The sequence below is a fragment of the Athene noctua genome, chromosome 6 (genome assembly GCF_965140245.1).
Source record: "Athene noctua chromosome 6, bAthNoc1.hap1.1, whole genome shotgun sequence".
NCBI classification, from domain to species: Eukaryota; Metazoa; Chordata; class Aves; order Strigiformes; family Strigidae; genus Athene; species Athene noctua.
The window spans coordinates 8,785,248-8,807,044 of NC_134042.1; the positions used below are offsets into that span (position 1 = coordinate 8,785,248).

The following is a 21,797-nucleotide window of genomic DNA, read 5'->3' on the forward strand; positions in this document are numbered from 1 at the left end:
GAGGAAAAGAGAGAGGATTTAATACACTTTAAGACAGAAAAACTTAAGTGACAAATTAAATCACCAAAAATACTGGGAGATTCAGAAATCTCCGAATATAATCTTGTAAGCAACTTTCTCTTCCTTGCATACATACACAATCCCAATCAAATAGTATGAATACAGTAAGCTATAACTATTATAATTGATGACGTTGTTGAATAGTTAGTAACCTGTCTCACATGCTTATATTTTTAACCTTCAAAGTTGAACAAAATGATTGTTTTTCTTGATTTGGAGGCAAAAATATCCTGCTATAGGGAGACTGCATACTGAATGACAATCTTCATAAAAGAAATAGAACAAAAATAAGCACAAAAGGGGCAGAAAACAAAATGCTGCCTTCAGAATCATCTAGCCACTCTACCATTCCCAGAATGTACAGTACTACATGAGCCCTTGTCCAACTTCTCTTGCACATTCTCTTCAAATGTTTGCTAATGAACATCTCTGAAAATAAGGTCTTTTCCTTAAATGTAAGCTCCTAGCTTTTTAAGTGTTCCTCTAACTACAGGGAACTAGCTAAATGTAGGCTCATTAAATCAAATTTATGGTAATACCATCCAAATGAAGTAACAGTCGTCACTATTCACTATCATTCAGCTAAATGATTTCCCAGGGAGATGTCCCAAAATAATGCAGCTGTGACTGTTCAACATGTACCAGAAACAAAACAACATGGTACTTTTACTCTTCACAAAAAAAAAAAAAAACCAGCAAACACCACAAATAGGTTCTACACGGGGTTTTTTTGGTATGGAGTTGGGTGGGTAATGGTTGTTGAATTTTTTTTTTAATTTTTTTTAATACAGTTATATTATAAATAGAGGTGTATATACATGTAATTTCAGACCATGGATTTTTTTATATCGCATACCCACAGTCAGTCCTGTACTCTTCAAAATCCTGAAACCCACACTAGCAAATAAGTCAACTTGACTTCCAAATGTGTAGTCACAGACATATTCCAGTTGTGGATGATTACTTCCAACAATCATTCAAGACACAAGGTATTTCAATCTTTATAAGGGCTCCAAAACCTTATGTCTGGCTTACAAGCATATATGCAAGAGACTAGATCCTTGTTTTTATTCAGACAGAAGAATGAGAATAAACTAAAAGAGAGATGGTAGTGATGGTATATGTGAGTGACCCATCTCAAAAACTGTAACTACTCAGAAGAAAGAACAGAAGAGATGGTTAGGTTTCCACCCTGACCGTGGGAAATGCTGCACACACTGAGAATTACCCTGCCTTGGGGTTTGAATCTTTTATATGAATGATGATAATAGTAACCACCTGGAGACAAATGATCCTCCATAAACATATGTAAGCACTAAACCATCCTATCCACAGTTTTCTGCTACAGTGTAATTATTATGATTTTTTTTTTGGGGGGGGGGGGTGTCTTTCAGCATACAACCTTTAAAGAAACAAATTAGTCATGGCGTAAGGACAAAGTGCAGTAAAAGATCAAAATCAGATTATAAAAAGGAGAGAGAAATGGCCTCTAGTTATCTTAGAGGGACTAATACTTTATGCATGAAAGACGGAAGAACTGGTAGAAGACAAAATCGTTAAATTAAATGTCTAAGAAATTTTAAATCAAGTCTAGAGAAGATTGTAATGAATTTCAGAAGAAACTAACCACAGTAAGCATGACTCATGACAAGTAAAAGTTTGTACTGACAACTAAATTTTAAATAAGCATATTGGAAAAAAAAAAACAACTCAAATTTTTCAAAATTCAGCTGAATTAAAAATCTTGGCCATCATCTTCAATAGCTCCATAGTGACATGAATTCAAGCGAGACGTATTATTAGCTAAGTAATACCTTGGACTGCATAAAAAGCAAGGTAAGAAAAAAACATATTTTGGTGCTTTTCTATAAATCAATAGTTTACTGTCACTTGTCAACTAGTGGATGCTCACTTCTAATAGTCCAGTCAAGAATTACTGTTAAGAGAAAACATCAGAAACAAAACTAAAATGTATTACAAATATTCGTACATGAAGAAAGATTGAAAGTTTTAGGTATGCTTAGCCTGAAGAGAGATTAATAGAAAGAAACACTGCAAGCATGTTTTGTGTTTCGCATGAAATAATAGTTTAGTAAGAGAAGGCTCATTGCATATTTCTATTTCACTTTTTAGTACAATAAAAAATGGGCATCCAATACTGCTCAAATGTTTCAACTAACCTAAAAGACATACAGAATAAACAGGGTACTATTATTCATGGGATGAACCCATGATTAATTTAATATATTAAATGCATAAATATGAATAAATATTCTGTTCAGTGACAGAAATTTTATTATTGATTCCTTTTTCAACAAATTTATTAATAAAACAGAAACAAAAATGTCTTGTAAAATGGAAACTGAGCCAAGTATGTTAGACCTAATTCTAATTCTGAATCTAATGCCACAATTTTTCGTAAATCACCTCTTCATGCTCATCAACAGGTTTTCTTCTCAAAATAATGAGGATAAAGTTAGTTACCTTTCTTAGAAATGCCTGAGGATATAACACACTTTCTGAAAGGCTTTAACTAGTTGTGCTACAAATATGAAATATTAGGATTCTATATATGTTGTGACTTGGCACTGGTTTAATTCTTAACATTGTTTCTACTTTTTTTTTTTTAAATGAGAATAAATTACCTCTATGGAGAGAGGGCAGCCCTTTATCATAGCCTCTACATGTCTAAATAAATTTTAAGAGCAGCTAATTGGCTCCCAGCTCTTCACTCAGTAAGAAAATTTATTTCAAATTCACTAACAAACAATGTAAGCATTTATTAAATGCTTCAATTTGAGCTTCTATTCTCTTGAACTCCTTTTATTTTTGTTATTTGCTGTACATACTTGGAGGTCTTGGTCTTGAACTCAAGCCCTGAACACTGTCAAACATACAGCAGGAAGACAATCACTCCCCAGAAACATATCCATGCTTAGATAAGACAACAAATGGATATGGTGAAAGAAGAGAAAAAGGTAGAGAAAAGCCGTATTTATCAGCACAAACAGTAGTTACAGTACACCATTGCCAAACAGTGGCATCGAAAATGAAAGAATGAGGAACTGCTCTCAAGAAGGAGTTGAAGAAAGACAATAAAGCAGTGTGTCCTGCATAATTTATGAGGTGTTTTTTCCCACAGAGGGTGTCTTTTTTATTTAACAAGCAACAAATACATAGCTTGGTTACAGATGAGAACTGAATTGAACAGCTGAACTGTGAAATGTGAAATAATGAAAATCTGAGAACCAAATTCAGCTATTTACACAGAGAAGAGATCAGCCATTAGGGATGACCATACAGAACAGAGCGGTGAGGTGCACACATGCAAGGAAAAACAAACCAATTACAAATAAAACAGACTACAAGTAAATTTTTGATTACTATATAAATAGCTGCATGCATTCATACATGAATATAAGTCCCAAAACCTTCAGATCAATTTTTGTTTAAATTTTGTGGACTAGACACACACAAGCAGATATATTAAAAACGCTTTATGCACTCACAAATATGAGCATCTATGAGAAGTCTCACATCTGTTGAAACAGTCTATGACTGGACAATACAAGCACTTCAACTTTGTATACTCATATTTTTAAAAATGGGCTGCTTGTTCAGAAGTTTCATACAAGGACTTTCATTTTTAACACTGTGCAAACATAGATATGCATTCTGATAATCTAAAGAATCAAAAATAGAAACAGAAACAACTTTTATAATAAAACAAAATAATCTGAACAGGTAAGTACAGCCCAGTGAAAACCAGATCCAAAAAAACCCACAAATAAACAAAAAACCCAAAACAACAACAACGAAACCAAAAAATACAAATATTTTCTTGAAATACTATAATTCCATATACATATAAAATAATGTTTGAAACAAATGTTCTAATTTCTTTCGTATGTAATCCATTCATATACAAACATTCACTTAAAACTGTCAGACTATTGTTACAAGGGTGTAGCTAAGTGCTATATGTATAAAAAAAATGTTTACCTTGATTTAAAAAAATTTTAGTGTCTTACCTGTAGATAAGTTATTCTCCTCTGTACCAAATCTGTTAGATCTTTGGCCTCTTTTTCTCGCCAATCTCCTGCTCCATCTGTTTGACTGAGGTAGTACAAATCGGTCATTATTGACCTGTAAACAACAGTGGAAAACAATCTCAAAAAAATGGGAAACAACCTTCACATTACTAAATTGGAAGATTAGACTGAATCAAAGACAAATTAAACAGTTATTTCAATTATAGCCTCAAAACCAATGTCTTCATGCAACCTCCTACCCCACAATCTAAACAGCAGCCAAGACTGCCTGTGCTCTCCATTTAACATATGTTCCATACCCTCGAGTAATTATAGTAATAAATAGGAGATGGGATAGAAAAACTTTTAGGCTTGATATAAAGCATTTGTTTCTGGTATGTGCTGAAGGAAACTAAAAAGAAAGAATAGTTCCATGCAAGATACATTATCCATTTGCCCCTGCTGAAAGTGCAGTAGTAATTCCTACAGTAGCTTCTATTATAATGCTTTGTTACTTTGCCTGCAACAAGCATCTTACTGTGCTTGTATAGAATATTACAAATGTCTTTAGCACAGGTATAACAGTAATCCTTCCATTTTTGTTAGTGAAAACTAACTACATAATATTAGTACGAGGTTTAGTAAACAGTATTTTCTATGGCATGCAGCTCCTTCTGACTCTGGGAGAAGGTAAGTGTCCTGCCTGCCTAGAATGACTGCATGCTACTAATACTCAAATGAAAAAAAAAACAAACCACTAAACAAAAAAAACAACCAAAAATCAAAACCAGACTCATAGTCCTAGTATAAATCTAGACTACAAAATGTGAACTTTGAGGAACTATCAAATATTAATTTGAGGTTCTCCAATATACTAGAGATCCTCTTCTTAGGGTTACCACATTTTGGTGGCCAAATAAGAGAATAAAGAACTATTTGTCATTAGACAAAAAACGGTATATGACATTTATTTCCTAAGATCAGACAGGAATTTTGTGAAAAACAGCCCAAACAGTAACACCCGGGAAAAGGTTTTCTAGATCTGTGGTTTCTGGGAGGAAATACAAAACTAGAGGCAAACTATTCAAAATATTTGTAAAAACATTAATGGCAATTCTACAAGTAACAGTTAGCCCAATTCAGAACCAATAATTTCAGATACGGCTTTACAGCCTGAGAATATTTAAAGTTCCTAAAGCTGATAAACTCTTCTTCATAAGTTTTAATTTTGAACCACTGTTCTTAATTCTTTCATCTGAACTTCAGATCCTGCAATTTATTGCCTGAAATTCTTTATAAGCCACAAGTTTGATCATTAGGAAGAGATGCAACAGAACAAAGGTGAAGAAATTTGGGAGGTGACAAAAAAAAAGAGTGTGAGGGGAAGACAAGCATATTTCCAAACAACCTTTTGCAGCAGTCTAGTCAGTAAAGTAATCAAGACACTCTTGTTGGCAGCAGTACTGGAACCATAGACCTAGCTAGCTAAGGGTATCCTTTGTAAATAAGTTTAGCAAACGAGAGAGGAGCAGACAATGTATCTCTGTTAGGTAACTACTTCCACTGACACAATACTGAAGTGGTAAATGATAAGAGGTAAGTCAAATTGGGACAGAGCTATCTTTATCAGCAGAGTTATCAGCCAGCCTTCTCTCGCTAGTAACTGGATTTATGGATCTATATCTTTCCATTCTCATACATTCATTCTGGTTTTCATATGTTTCTATACAGGTTAACGGTGATACCGACTTACTGTATCATCTACTGTTGCTGTATCAAATATTACACCCAGATTGTTCAGCAGCAGTAATATACACCTCCTGTCAATCAGCTGGAAGTACCATATCTACATCCTAATCTCAAACTATATAAAACGGATTTTCTTTTACAAGGTAACTGAGCTTGAAACACCCTACTCCACTTTGTACGAAAAATAAACAATTTTAACTATCAGAAGATAACTAGTTTCAACTCACTAACTATTAATGACACATAATACTCAAGTAAAACAGAAACACAATTTAGGGACAATTAGAACAGAATCGATGATGCAGTAGATCTAATACAATCGATTATATACAAATAACTGATGAAAGAATTCAACAAGACAATTCTTAAGTAAATGAAAAAAAAAAACCAAAAACCAAAAACCAACCATGGTATGCATTCTACCACGGGGTTCATGTCATCTTTAAGTACAGAGAGATGTGAAGGTAAGGCTGTCAGAAACAAACTTGCAAGTTGGGCTTAATGAAATAATAGTCATTGGTGTAGGAAGGAAAGGAATAAGAAAAGAATTCATTCAGGGAAGCAAGGACATCAAAACCTTCTGGCACGAAACACACAATATTATTCAAGATTCCACTGTGGCAACTGCCTGATGTGATCCTGGCTATATAAACAGGGCAGTAATGTGTACACTAATGATTATCAGTAAGTCTGGAATTAGACTACTTGCTCCAGTTTTGGCACAGATAGTTTAAAAGGTAAATCAAGAACCAATGACCTGAAGTCACAGAAACTGAAATGGAAATAACTTCTCTGGAGAACAAATATTTCTGAGTGGAGGTAACAATTGGAACAAACTGTCCAGGGAAGTGGCAGCTTCTCTGTCAGTTGATTAACTGAAGATCTCAAGTCTTTTGGAAAATTCTGCTTCAGCCAAGCACTACTTTTATTTCAGTTAAACATACATAATTGCACTCAGCAGAGACATAATTGGATGAAATGTAATGGCTTATTTTATATAGATAATAACTCCTGATAATTCAATAGTCTCTTCTTACTTTAAACTCCATCAATCTGTGACAAACTGGGTTTTGGAATTGTGGAATATTAAACGACAAAACTTAATGGACTATACTATTTGCCCACATTAATAATCAAAATAATATTATTTTAAAACTGTTTTAAATAGTGTTTACATTATTTCCAAAGAATTGAAAATTCTTGCTATTTTTTCCTTTTACTATAGTGCTATTTTTGAATATTCATTCTTTACTACTGATGTTCACACATGCATATCTCAGCTTTTTTGGAAAAGAGATACTTGTTTAAGGTGGTATATTTAGTTAATTCAACTATTTTCTTATGAATGTTTATTAATGAGACACAAATTGCCATTGCAATCCTGTTGGGAACAAAGCTATAAATGTAATAGGCTTACAGGACAGATTTAACTGAATTTTTAACATTTCCTGAATTAATTGCTTTGAGCATGAACAAAACTCATACAGAACATTTTAGTGTAATACAAAAGGTACTTCAACAACAGGGAGGCCAGAAGATACACAACAACTGAAAATATAATTCCAAAATATCTTTGCAGCACATAATAATGACAGTGTAAAGGTCATTTCTATCTGAAATATTCTGTTATAATTCTAATTACAAAAAAAGTGACTTTTCAGAATGACAATTAGTCCCAAAATTAAAATATTACCTAATTTTAAAGTAATTCCAATTATATAATATCCCAGTGATCAATGTAACTTATGTTCCAGTATTTGTAAAAGGCACAAGCAGATACTTAAATATTTTTAAGGTTTTTCAATGGTTATGTTACATGTACAAATATGCACATATGCACATATATAGGCAGATGCAACTGAAATACAACAACTGGCACCCATGACCCAGGTCTTCTGGTAAAATAAATGAAAATATATCAAGTTAAAATGTTATACTCTAGGCTGTAGTGACACACGCTGGATATATACTTGATGTCCCATGAAATACAAGTACTGATTTTAAGATCATGCTTCAGACGTGGTATTTTAGCGCACATAGCAGTAATTTATCCTATGAGATTTTTAAGCAGTATATCGGTAGTTTACTTAAATCAATCCATAATCCTTACAACATATATGCAGAGTCAACTAATATAAGTACCTTTCCTCATGACCCAAATCAGACAGAAATTCATCAATGCGTGTCTGCAGTTCACTTCCTTCTAGATTTTTCAACTTCTTCAGTTCACTCTGGAGGAAAAACCAAAGTTCCTTAGCCCCATTTTCAATTCTCCTCCTCAATATTTCATGGTCTTTTCCAAGGCCTCCTATTAAAAAAAAAAAAAAAAAAAAAAGCAGCATGAAAAAGCATCAGCACTTCATTTCTTTAAAAAGCAATACACTTGTGATATGGAATACCAAAACTTGTTTTAGAAGTAAAAGCAAACTTATCTACCAACCATCTCCTGTCCGCTTCTTATAGTTTTCTATCTGTTCTTTGGCCTTTAAAAGTTGCTCTTCTAAAGCGTGTACCTTTCCTGCAGCTGGTCCCTGATCAATGGGACCATCTGGTATCCTAGGATATAGAAAATAAAGAAATTATATTATTTAGAAATATAATTGTTATTTGATAAATTATCTACATTAACTCAGCTCCCCTCTCATTTTTGTTCCACACTGTTTGCTGATAAGCCTTCTTGGAATTTTCTTAAAACCAGAAGAAATTAAATATAAAGATTTCAAAAATTCAATCCATAGGAGAAAAACAGTGCGTAACGCAGCTGCAGCACACAGATTCAACCTGGTGTTAAACTGTGCTGTTTACAGGACTTCCACTCACTGACAAGACCAATCCTAGGCTCTACTTGTGAAAACAGTATTTGCAGCAGCTTAGCTCAGACCATTTGTTGGACTGACTGGCACACAAGCAAAGCCATATCAAGGGATGTGCCTCCACAAGACTCAAGTTCTGGCTACTTTTATATACACACATGAAATACATTCTGGTCTTGAATGCTAGTCATACATTCTTAGAGGACCAGAGAACCAGCACTGGAACTCCGCTTTTAAGTTAGGTCTTCCTACATTTGGCACAAGATAATTTCAATGTATTTTCTGGACTCAGAATAAGAACCTAGCTTCTTAAACGTACCATAATGATATTTTTTTATGACAACTCCGGTATTTTAAACTGCTGGTCACCTAAAACAACACCAGCAACTGTAACATTCATCTGTGAAATCTCTGGCATGGAAGCCCAGGAGAAGTATGGAAATATGCATCCTGAAATCTGTGAGCCATAAATCAGCCTTGAGGGTATTACTGATGTTTGCTCATCATCTTCACTTGAATCCACATACTATTTATGTATAGAAATTAGATGCTATCTTCTATTTGCCTCACAAATTAAAAATTAATGAAGGGAAAATAAAAACCCCTCTCATCTCTAGAGAAATGACACTTCTGGTGGATCCAAGGGTTAAAATTCATTCCACCTTTTATGAGACTTTTGTAAGAGTTGACCCTGAAAAGTAAAAGAGAAAGCAGATGTGTAATGAAAAGTCTTGAGAACTGTAAAGAATGCAGAATTCTTGCAGAACATGAAGATGGTTCGTCATTCGTAATGGCACATAAGCATAAAAAGAAAGCGATATTCTCTCCACACACACATACACAGAGTTTCAAGGAACCACATGGGAAGACCCCTCACCTCTAGCATAGAGAATATAGTGGTTAGAGGGAGTATCTTCACCCTAAACCAGAAATGACAGCATTCTAAAGATCCTAACGAGATGGCATTAACTGCAATGTCTCTCAGATCTCTATAAATACCAATAAATTTTAGGAACTGATGAAAAGTCCACTTTCACTGGAATGTTTGAAGGAATAAATACCTAATGTGAGCATCAAAAGGGTACATCACATGCAGCATAGCATTTAAGGCCCTTTTTTTAGAAGGGGGTGGAAGAGGTAGACTGACAGAAATTTAGTAAAAAAACTCTGCACTCTAAAAGCTCCCTATTGAAAGCAAATTAGGGATAATTAAATTATTGCAAAGTATTTATTTGTCTTTTAAAGCTACCATGGTAAATAAAAAGGAATTATCAATAACTCCTCATATATTTGCTCTTTTATGCACTGAGGGAACAAGTATGACAGAACTGAGGAAAATATTCTAACCTTAAACGTGCATTCCCTAAATATACTCCCTCTGTATGAACAATGTGTTTGTGAATTTGTTTCTATATCCAATGTACAGTATGGAATCATACTGAGATACAGTACTGTATTGCCATGTACAAAACAACCAACCTTTAAAAAGCATATTGAAGCACATTTAAGCTCTTGCACTAGTTTAAAACCACAAAGTTGAAATATATTTGTGATCTGCCAACTTGGTATCAAAATTTGGACTGTGACAGGATAATTAACGACAAAATTACCAGGAAAAATGGAATGGCTTATCTTGTGTAAGTCACATTTCTAAAGGCAGAATTTGTGAAGAACAATAAGGTAAAAGGATACAAAATCATTACCGTAAGAAATCTTCAGACAACACACACATCCTCTGAACGTAAGGAATTACAGAATCCTATGGAAGGATGGTTGTGGATGATATGAAAGAAGCACAGTAATTCTGACCATAATCTGATATAATTAAGATTTTTAAAAAGGGAAGTACATGCCATTTAACATTCAACCTGCTTTTGCATACTGCAATAAAAACGTTTACTATACTTAGGTTGTTAGATGGAAGGAGTTAGGTTGGGGGTGGAGGGCATTCTCCTAAACTAGTTGTTTGGACTTTCAAGAGTTACATCATTTCAGAATAAAACTAAAATAACTTATTCTTTTTGTAGTTTTTTTCTCTACATCTGTTACCTCATCAGACTTGGAATTGCTGTCTTCCTCACTTTCATCCAGTCTCAAAATTAAGGAAAAGGTTCTTCTCTGCAACCAGCACAGCTTGCTTGTTACTGCCCTCTACAAGTACATCAACCGAGTTGGAGATAAGGCAACATTTGAGGGAAAAGTGTTTGAATTAAAATCCTTATCTATACTCATGGCATCATGTATGCAGATAATTTCTAGTGCAGAATATCCTAGGAATAATGCATACTTATGAATAAAAATTCCTGTTGAAAAACATATACATAAGTTTTCATAATCAAAGTCCTGACAACTGACTTTCTCCTTAAAATTTGAGAGGTGAGTTTAAAGTAAATTCATCTAAACAATGATGATTCTAATCAACAATAAAAGCACATGTCATTAAGCATCTAGCACAGAACATCCTTCACTTAATGCTATAACAACACTGTAAATTAAGTTGTAAATACAAAATAAACAAAATTATAATCTACTTACATGTGCAGCCGTGATAATACAGCAAATAGTGGGTTTGTTTTAATGATTTCTCTCAATACTTACATGGTGTGATTTTTGCATTGCTGTTTCCTACCATTTTATAGTAAATATAGTTATCTTTTTCGTAATGAACTCATATAAAAAAAGATATTATTGTATAACTTTAAATATCAAAAAGATTATATTGTAGAGATAACCCGTTTCTCTCTGTCTCTTGCTTAGTAATCCAGCTACACTTATAAAGACAGAAAAAATAATTCTGTGTACATCATCCATATCACTTTCTCATCACCTTCAGTTAACAGAGGGGCAACGGCAAAGTAGTGGTCACTAACCTGAATCTCTAAAGGCAAAAAGAACCACTCAAAACTTAATTGTAGTGACATTCAATTTAGCTGAAAGAACTGTCACATACTGTGTAAAATAATGGTAAAAAAAATGAAAACAAAAATAAATTATAAAAAACATTCTAACCTTTTCCTATTTAAAAGGTTACAATAATTTACCAGGAAAAGGAAAAAAATGAAAGATTTCACAAGTTCACACTCAAATATTTTCTCATTCTTTCATTTATAACTTTCTGAGTTCTTTGTATGGACCTGAAAGTTTTATAATTAACTAAAGCCGCATTATGACTGGCTTTTTTCACTCCCCCCCCCCGCCCCGAAGAAAATGATGTTTAACTATTAATGACCATTAACACACAAAACCAAAGTGAAAAATATAAGCTGTCACTTTACCCTTCTAAGATAAAACCTCACTAAATTAAAGAAAAAACCTGAATATTATCTGCAAATAAAGATTGAGCAGCATCCCTTATCGATTTAAATCAGCACAGCCCTGGTTAGTGCTCATTATATCCACTGAAGATGTGTCCCTTAATTCAGAAATGCACAAAAGCCAAGAGCAGAAATGCACACCTCCTTCACTCACTGGCCTGTGCAATACTCTCAGCTTCAAACTTGAGACACTTTAAGAACGTTGAATAGAAAACAGTACTTTAAAATAACATTTAAATTTTTATCAACCCAAAGCTATTCTTGTATCCCAGTCCCTTTCACTGCTTACTACAGGCTTACTGGGCCCAACAATTGCCTAGAGTAACGGGTAGAAGTACTTTAATAGATTTGCCTATGATTAATTGATCCTGAGTTTGGATTCTATACCAGTCTCAGCAATAACTATGTTAAAGCAAGTATAGTGCTCTTTTAAAATTACCATCCTACCTCATCTTTGTGAAGCTGTTCTCAGAACTATGAGAATAACGTCTAGAAATACTAGTGCTTTGTTTTATTTGTTAGATTACATTTTGCCCTCTTCCACTCCTGTTCTGCTTTATGCATGATCCTATTCAGATTAAGAAACAGGTTATCATATTTATTAAAAGAATTGCTGGTTCTACAAAATGTAATATTTAATAGAGACTCTAGGAAGTAAATATATACAGAATGTGATGTATTAGTAATATGAACACAACATGAAAACGTTTAACAAGATTCTCTATTTCCCCAAAAAGAACTCTGAAACTACTGGTTCCTATAGTGCCACGCTTACCTTCCAGAGGAGGATACCACTAATATATCATAAAAGATAAAAATTTAACTATCACCCAGCAAGACACAAAGAAGCACATGAATACGATAAACCATTCATGTATTGGAAAAAAGGCAGTCTAGGACACAGATGAAAGCATACACACCACTTCTCCAGTTTCTGCTGAAGAATATCAGACATTACAAAAGCAGTAATTTTAAGGTCTCCTTCTCCTAAAAGTCTTTTACCATCTAGATGCAACAGTGACGGCCTTCAGCAGTCATATCATAATCCTACTAGTAAGAAAAATTTTCAGGTAAAACTACATTACAGGCAAACAATGCAACAACGTTACGTAATACTTTGATTATTACTCCCTATTGTCTTTCCCTTAAATGACTGCAAAAATAGTAGTAAAGATTTCCCTTTTTGCTGTGAAACCCACAACATCTGTAATAAGTGTTCTTTTCCAATTCTACTACAGTAGATATAGAACAGTAAAATAATAATATATAAAAAACTTTGGTTTATTATTATTTTGCACTAATGGGATCTAGGTTGCCTCTAAAATCAACCCAGATTTGCCTACACACTATTGTTTATAAACATGTAATGGCTATGGTAACTCTCCAAATTTCATTATACTACGATATTCACCCACATAATTTCTAAAACTCAGGCAACACAAAACCCCTTTAATTTCGTTTATCTTCTGCATCACTAATAAACATCTGTGCCTCTTTATAACCCACAAGTAAGGTTTTTAAAAGCATCATATTGGCAAAAGAAAAACTACAGTAATTTCTCACATAAGGCTTTTCAAATGCACTGCCAAAACTAAGTGGTGCCTGAGGTCATTTCACGTCATCAGAAGTGCACTACAAACATGTATTCAGTTCCTAAAGGAGTATTTTTATTTCAGGCAATTTTCAAAAAGATATGACTGTTCCAACTTGCACTATTGCAAAGGTACATATTGAAAAAAAGTATCTCAAAATAATCTTACCAAAAATCCTTACAAAAATACAAACTATTCATAACCAATATGGGTAATAAATTACAATTATTCTTAAAAAATAATCAGAAGAATATGATGTAGTTTGTAAGATCAAACATACAAATATCAGGAAAAAAAAACAAAAAACAAAAAACCCACAACACCAACAAAACCAAACAAATTAAAAAAAAAACCACACCAAACAAACAGACCTCTTACTGCCCTAAAACCTTAGTTCTACTCTTCATGCATCTTGTCTGAGAAGAAGCAACCAGGGGAAAAATTACAAAATCAAATATAATTTGATAATTAGAAAAAAAGGGCTAAGCAAGATTTTATAAAGCTTTGTCATGGATATGACATCTCTGATCTTTTGATCTTGCATGAACATAAGGTGTGTTTCACAAGGCATGGTTTTGGGTATTCTTTGTTGTTGCTGCTGTCTTTGGGGATGAGGAGCTGCTTCATAAATCAGCAGCAAAATAGCTTTCAAACCTCAGAGTGGAAAGATCACTTCTTGCTGCTATATACTGGCATTCATGGATGGCTGGATGAAACTAAGCATAGCCCAGTTCCTATTTTCATCCATCCTGAGGAGTGACACTTTTATCAGTGAGAAGGGAGTCAGAGAAGTCACAAGAACCCATTATAATGGGAAATGCCAGGCAACTGAAACGTATTGAAAAGTATTTTACCATATAACTACAGTCCCAATGTAATTAAACATGAAATACCAGTTTTCTGACTTCAAAATGGAAATTGTCACAACAACTTAGACTTCTTTTGAACTACCGAATTCTTATAACCATACCTGCTTTCGATCCCTTCCTCCCTGCCCTAAGTAGCTATTACTAATGGCACAGCTAGATATTACAGTACTTTTCTACCATTCACAGAGCTTCTTTGCCTAAGACAAATTCTGTTAACTTGGAGCTTTTTACCATCCAAAAGTTTTACCAAATTATGACAAAATAGTTTAGCTAGTGTAGTTAATCAGATGCCTGTTCAAATTTTCCAGGTAAGCACTCTCATTTTGTTTAAACTCCTACCAAAGTAACCTTAAAGAGTTATTATTGAAATACGCTTAAATTCATGCATTAGCTTAACCCTGTTGCATGCCAGAATATATTTTATATCTTCACAGCAAAAAGTGTGCTTCTTTTCTGTTGGAATAAAAAAACCCCTCTAGTTCTCTAGATGTAAAATCTTAGTGGATAAGGGAAGTAAAACCAAGATTTTACCTCAGTGTAACTAAATCCAACCTGGCAATAGGATTTACCTTTACAGGCTACACTGATGTAACAACTGTTGTCTTAACCACTCAGATTTCACAACCAGTATCAGTAATGAAAATTTTCAGTACAAAACCAGAAATTCTAGCAATTAAATCATACTCAAATAATAGTTCCAGCCTTTCTGCCTTTGATCAGTAAAGACTAAAACAAATTATGTCTTCACTTCCATGTTAAGTGGAGCAAAAGTAATCTTTTCTGTCTAATCCTAATTCAATTTCTGAATTTAACAGATGTTTTTGTTTCTTTAATATATGTTTGTAGCAGCAGCGATCTCTTCCAGGACACAGATACTGAATCCATGAACTGTTGGCTAATGCGTCATTTTAAATAGTTATATTGCTATAAAACTGTAAATAGGATGATTTCAAAGCTAATGCTTATTTTTAACACTTGTTATATCTGGCCAACAAAGAAAGGAGATACTGAAATTCTGCATCACATTTGTAATTTAATACTTCAATGATGCAGGTTGACCAGGATATTTCTCAAATCTATTTGTAAAATTTCTATAAAAACAGTGTCACAGCTTTTGCTCAATAAAAATAATGAAAAGGCTCTATATTGTAATACATCACTTCCCTCAAAGTCTAGTACTTTGCCAATCTCAGATCACTTCCAGAAAAAAACCCTGTGCCTGAATATCTTCCAGTCCCAAGCTGGTTCAGTTCTGGCCAGCACTGACTACTGAACCTGGAGATTTGTTGGTGTTCAAACTAGCATTTAAAGTCATTTTAGGCTTTCTCATGCATGACACTCAGATTCTTCTGTGGCTACAGAAACGCTTCAGAAATATTTTTAAGTGACATACAAAAAAAAAGAAACTGAACAGAGTCCAATTAAGATAGTTTTGGATCATCCAATCTAATTCCAGAAACTTGCAGCAGTTAACGCATAGAGAAAGAATATTCTAACGTGTTTAGATTAGAACTAGATTAATGTCTTTATTTCTACAAATCGTGGAAAATTATCAACAGTATAAGCTATTATTTAAAACTTGGCCACTGAAAATGTAATATTTATCTGAATATAGATAGGTTAGGTAAACAAAGAAAGGTGTTTAGAAAAATCATCACTGCCTACAATATAACCTGTATCTATGCATAGCCTGTCTCTACTGCCTCCGTCCTGAGAGGAAAAGAATACCCTGCCATCAGTAAAATCAAGAACGTTTATTCTCTTCTAGTCACTGTGTAATTTGAACTGGTTATATTTCAATGACTGTACAACACATCACATTAGCATTTATTCAGGTCAGCCAAACATGGGGTGCTGAAAGCATGGAGGGTGATAATCTTTACATTCAAGGCCAAATATTTCCCCCTCTGAGAAAAGAAACCCTAAGGTTGACTATTACTATCTAGTATTAAAGGAATTTAAAGATACTCTATTTATTCAAATATAGGATGTTGCTTAAGTTTCTTCATCGCAGCATACTCTACACCATTTTGTCAACAAAAATATGTTAAACTTTTTGCCAGTGCAGTTGTTATCCCGTATTTATAAATTGAGCTTAGAAAACTACAGCCCACTCAGCCATTCATGGCCATATTACTCAAGGTGAAGATTCTCTACGTTTAGCACAGAGGGCACTTGGGTCAGCATCATTTCTCCACCTCTGTGCAGCACCACATGAATGCTGAAGTACTTCTTCAGGGCTGACACACTCACAACTAAAACATTTGTTTTCCTAAGCTAAGAAGCCTCATCAGCATGCAGCCGTACCTACAGTGCATTTCAGAAATCTGGAACAGAACGTAGTGAAAAGAAATTTCAGTAGGGCAGGGAAGGCCACCCAGCATACCAGATCAAATAGCCCTGGCTGTGCATGAAAGAGAAAGAATGTACCAGAACAAGCAGGGTTGAGAGGGAACATACTCATTTCACTGCTGCAGAGTCCACAGGTGTGATTTCATTCAAATGAAGGGGTGGGTTGGATTTGTGTGTGGTGGGGTTTTGGTAGGAGGGGAAGGGGCTATAGAGGTGGCTCCTGTGAAAAGCTTCCAGAAATTCCCCTGGCTCCAAGTAGGACCCACCTCTGGCCAAGGCTGGACCAATCAGCAGTGGTGGCTGTGCCTCTGTGATAAGAAGAGATTTAAGAAGGGGAGCCAGAGAGGAGTTGGAGTTGTGAGGGAAATACCTCTGCAAACACCAAGGTCAGCTGAAGAAAGGGCGGAGAGGGGGCAGGGGGAGGTGCACCTGAGCAGAGACTCCCCTCAGTCCATAGGGAGAGGCTAGGCTGTGTCCTGCAGCCCATGGAGGTCACTGGGGGCCAATATGCTCACCTGCAGCCCGTGAAGGGCCCCACACTGGAGCAGGGGGCTGCACCTGAAGAAAGCCAGGGCTCTGAGGGAAGCCCACGCTGGGGCAGTCTGTTGCTGGTCCCATGTGAGGGACCCACGCTGCAGCAGTTCAGGAAGAGCTGCAGCCCATGGGAAGGGCTCATGTTGGAGAAGTTCACGGAGGATTGTCTCCAGTGGGAGGGACCCCACGCTGGAGCAGGGGAAGAGTGTGAGAAGTCCTCCCCTCCTGAGGAGAAAGGAGTGACAGAGACAATGGGTGATGAACTGACCACGACCCCCATTCCCCATCCCCCTGCACCACTGCAGGGAGGGGAGGAGGGAGAGAAACTGGGAGAAAATTTGAGCCTGGGAAACAGGGAGGGGTGTGGGGAAGGTGTTTTTAAGCTGTGGTTGTATTTCTCTCTGTTCTGCTCTGATTGGTAAATTAATGGTGGTGGTCAAATTAAATTGATGTTCCTTTTTCTTTCAAAGTCAAGTCTGCCTTTTGCCCATGGCCATAACTGGTGAGTCATTGCTCCTTGTCCTTGTCTTGATCCCAGAGCCTTTTGTTTTATTTTCTCCTCCCCATCCCTGAGGGGGAAGGAGAGAGCCAGCAGCTGTGTGGTGCTCAGTTGCCCTCTGAGCTTAAACCACAATAAGGGAAGAAACAAACCAACTTAGTCCAAGAACAGGACTAGAACCATAAAACACCCTGGTAAGAGAAACAAAGATATTTGTGCAATTCTGTAGTTTTTCCTATGTTTTATGAAGCAAAATAGCAAAGTAGAAGATCCAAAATGGCATCTGCTCCCAAAGGGTATTAAAAAACAAGTCCAAAAGTCAGTTTCTCCTTGCGAGGCAAGAACCACCCAAGAGACATGACGAAGACTCAACTGCCAGTGCCCCTTGTTTTGCATATTCTACATAGGTGATCCTGGCCTGACCACCACTACACACGTGTCCTGATGCTTGTGAGTATGTAGTTGTGAAAGAGACAGCAATTGAATTCAGCTCACTTAGAGATTTTAAAAAATAAACATCACCCTCCCATTCTGTCTTGTACTAAGCTTTGCCCTTGCCCTTCTCTAGATTTTTACAACATACAAAGTCTCTGCACTTGTCCCCACAATTCATCAGGACTTTTAGGTTGTGTGTGGTAATGTCCATGTACTTAGGACAAGTCTAACTCTGGCACACATCCTGCCTAAGAAGCTCTCACTTGCAAATTCTTAGAAAAGGAGATACCAAAAGTCTAGGTTAAAAGCTGTCTGTCTGAAAAATGAAAGAAAACACTTTAAACTGTAATTGTACCCATCTATAACATAAAAAATAATTACAAAAATTGAGATAATACTACTATTTTACAAGTATTGCTGCAAGTTTAGCAGCAAGGCAAGGAAAACAACTTAGTTAAAAGAAATCATAATGCAGCGGTCTACTGCAGCTCATCTTCAGCAAGTCCACATTCATCTTCAACAAGCACTTTTAAAACAAGCTCTTCCAGTTACTGCATGCATAGAAAAGTCACCAACTGTTCCAACTGGTTTGAATGTCATACTAATTGCACATGTTTGAAGTTGGCATTGACGAGTTAATAACCTACAGAAGTCTATTATAGTGACAGTAACCCTTTGGACACCATTAAATAATGACAAATAACTATATTAGACCAAAACTAAATGTAGATTATTTGTTTAAAGGTTTTGCAATATATATTCAGTTAGTTATAGCACTGATTAAAACATTGATATATATTTTTAAATGTTAAACATTATCTTATAAAAAAAACCACAAACAACCCTTCCAATTTATTTTCTGATATTTCATATTTCAACCGTTTTCTTTTAGATCCTACCTGAGAGATTCCGCCATCCGTCTTAAGTCTTCATTTTGCTGTTTTAAACGTTCAAGTTTAGCAAGTATCTTGGATAATTCGCGACTAGAGTGATCCGGGTGCTCACTGTCTCGTACCAGGTGTCCACCAATATAAAAGAGTAAAGTTCCCCAAGCAAAGAGGATAAGCATAATCCAACGCCAGGAACCAGTCCATGGCCGCATTTTCAGAAGTTCAATTCACTCCAGAACTGCTTCTGCTCATAAAACAACAAACATTTTAAGTCCTCAGCCTGTACAAAAGTGGACAATTTCAGTTCCTCCGCTTCACCACATTGTACCGGAGAAAATTTATTCTCAGTGTTTATGTTACTGCAACTCCTTAGAAAAAATCCTTATGGGGCTGTACATGGAAAGCATTATTATTGCATCATTCTTCGTTTATACCCTGTGAAAATAATCAAAAAAAATATATGAAATTATAATTCTGATATATAAAAATATATTGGATGGCAATTAAGCTAAATGTACTGTCATTAACTTTCAGGAATGATGATAGACAATGTTACTACTTTCTGTCAAGGAGAAAAAGAAAAAAGCTTTTAACTTGCCACAAAAAATATGCTAAGAAGAATTGCATATTCTTTATGTGGTTCGAGAATGAATCAGATAAAGAATATGCAATCAATTCTGGGTTTGAAGTGCCCAGAAGAAATGCTGCTTTTTATAAGAGAAATATTTACCAATTCATGTGTCATTTCACCCATTAAAATAGTTCAAAAATCATTCTGTGGTAAACTGAATTATCACTTTTACTATCAAGAAAAGAGCTTTCATTCAATTACAAATTCTTCAGGTTTTTTTCATTTTTATGAACTCCCTTCTCCATTTTTATCATGACTCCCACCATGTAACAGAAGTTATAGCCATTCTGACAATATATCCTATGACTTTCAAGAACACTGGCCTAGTATCGACTGCAATACCAATTAAGCAACTTGCAAGCACTGCAAAGAGTGTAAGCAATCATTTCTAAACAATCAATTGCACATCTTACTCTTAAATTTACAGTGACCTCTGAAACACCCATCTAAAATTAAACCTGAAATTTTATTTCCTGCTTAAAATTGCAAGACAACATGACTTCTCTTTAATCTTCTACTGTATTTTCTAAAATAGGTAAGAACACTGAATATTTAAGAGGCAAAAAAGAGGGATTTCAAGTAGAACTTACGTGGCACCTGCTGTACTCACACATTTGAAAATGTGGCATGACTAAAAACCTAGGTTTTAGAAACATTTTTTTCTTCTGCTTTAAAACTATCAAAATAATTTTGACAAGTGTTATTATTAAAACTATAAAAATGCATGCAAAAAAACTGTGCTAAATGTAATACATTCTCTCATCTAAAAACACTGCACCATTTTAAAAAATGCAAAATCACCTTAACTCATTTTCTACTTGGCAAAACACCATTCAATGAGTGGAAGTATCTCCTCATTCTACCTAGAACAGATTTTAAAATTTAACTGCTCAGCATGTCCAAAGTCTTCTTAAGTACTTCTCACCAATCTTTCTCTACAATGTAACATTTCTAACTTTTGTACAAGGCATATATATGCCATTTATACTCAATTTTCAAAACAACCTGTATTTCCAATTCTCACACCTGTAAATCCACCATATTTCCTCTGAGATGCTATCCATATCCACCCTCTCCCAAATTATTATTCTCTGTTTAATCCTTCTTTCACCTTATCTTCTTTTTCAGTTCATTTAGGTTTTTTTCTTCTGTTCCAACCCATCTCAAGTTCAGAAAAAAGACTTCCCAAATGGCAATAACTTCCAAATTCACCCAGTCATTGACATATGCCCGGAGTACGCACTTACAGATACAAAAATTTTAACATAATAAAATGCTGAAAGATTTCTTTGGTTATCTTGCAGAAAGGTTTTTGTTCATATGTTTTTGAAAGAGAAGAAAAATTCCACTTAAGACTAGTAAAATGGTACACAAGATAAACTATTTGAAAATTGAATATTACTAATGAAATGGAAAACATCTGTAGGACCTCTCTCAAGCTCTTCCATTTAATATATCTGTGACAAGGTGAGTTATAAGCAGACCAGTTTTCTCTGAAAGCAATGTCAGAATCACATGCTAGGAGCATGTAATTTTCTACAGATCTCTAAGAAAGCTTTACATTGCTTCTGCTTCAGCTTGGCAAAGCATGGGGCTGCCTTCAGGAAAAGAGTGGTTTCTTCAACAATCTTTACAGATCACAGCACAAGTAAAAAGAATCCACATTACATGAACAGAATAGGTCATGGCCAACCCACAGAGGATTGTTGCTATAAGCAAAGCGGGCCTAGTTAATTGCATAAATTATTAATATAAAGCCCCGATGGACTGACAGTTAATGTTGAAGTGGGAAAGTGTATTCTTACATCTATACTGCAAATCTCCCAGAAAATGGTTGACTGTGGCTGCAGCATGCTAAGTGAAATCACTAAGTCTGTGAAGGCAGAGGAAAGAAAAATAATAGGAGACTTCAAATATTCTCTACCAACTGTGTAAATATATTGGAAACCATGATGAGAATAAACAGACATCACAAATTTACTGCTTAAAAGAAAAGTCACTATGAATAATATCTGAGTATATTATATC

The 21,797-nt window shown here is 35.1% G+C and overlaps 1 protein-coding gene across 1 annotated transcript in view; it reads right to left on the minus strand.

Annotated features, from left to right (window-relative positions):
- The window catches only part of FUT8 (fucosyltransferase 8), a 131,491-nt gene that overhangs the window by 49,771 nt on the left and 59,923 nt on the right, over window positions 1-21,797 (minus strand). The window contains exons 5-8 of the mRNA XM_074909424.1: window positions 19,148-19,573; window positions 8,281-8,396; window positions 7,983-8,148; window positions 4,092-4,206 (exon numbers count right to left, since the gene is read on the minus strand). Of these exons, the coding sequence (XP_074765525.1) occupies window positions 4,092-4,206; window positions 7,983-8,148; window positions 8,281-8,396; window positions 19,148-19,350 (600 nt within the window). The 5' untranslated portion in view covers window positions 19,351-19,573. The remainder of the gene's footprint in view (window positions 1-4,091; window positions 4,207-7,982; window positions 8,149-8,280; window positions 8,397-19,147; window positions 19,574-21,797) is intronic.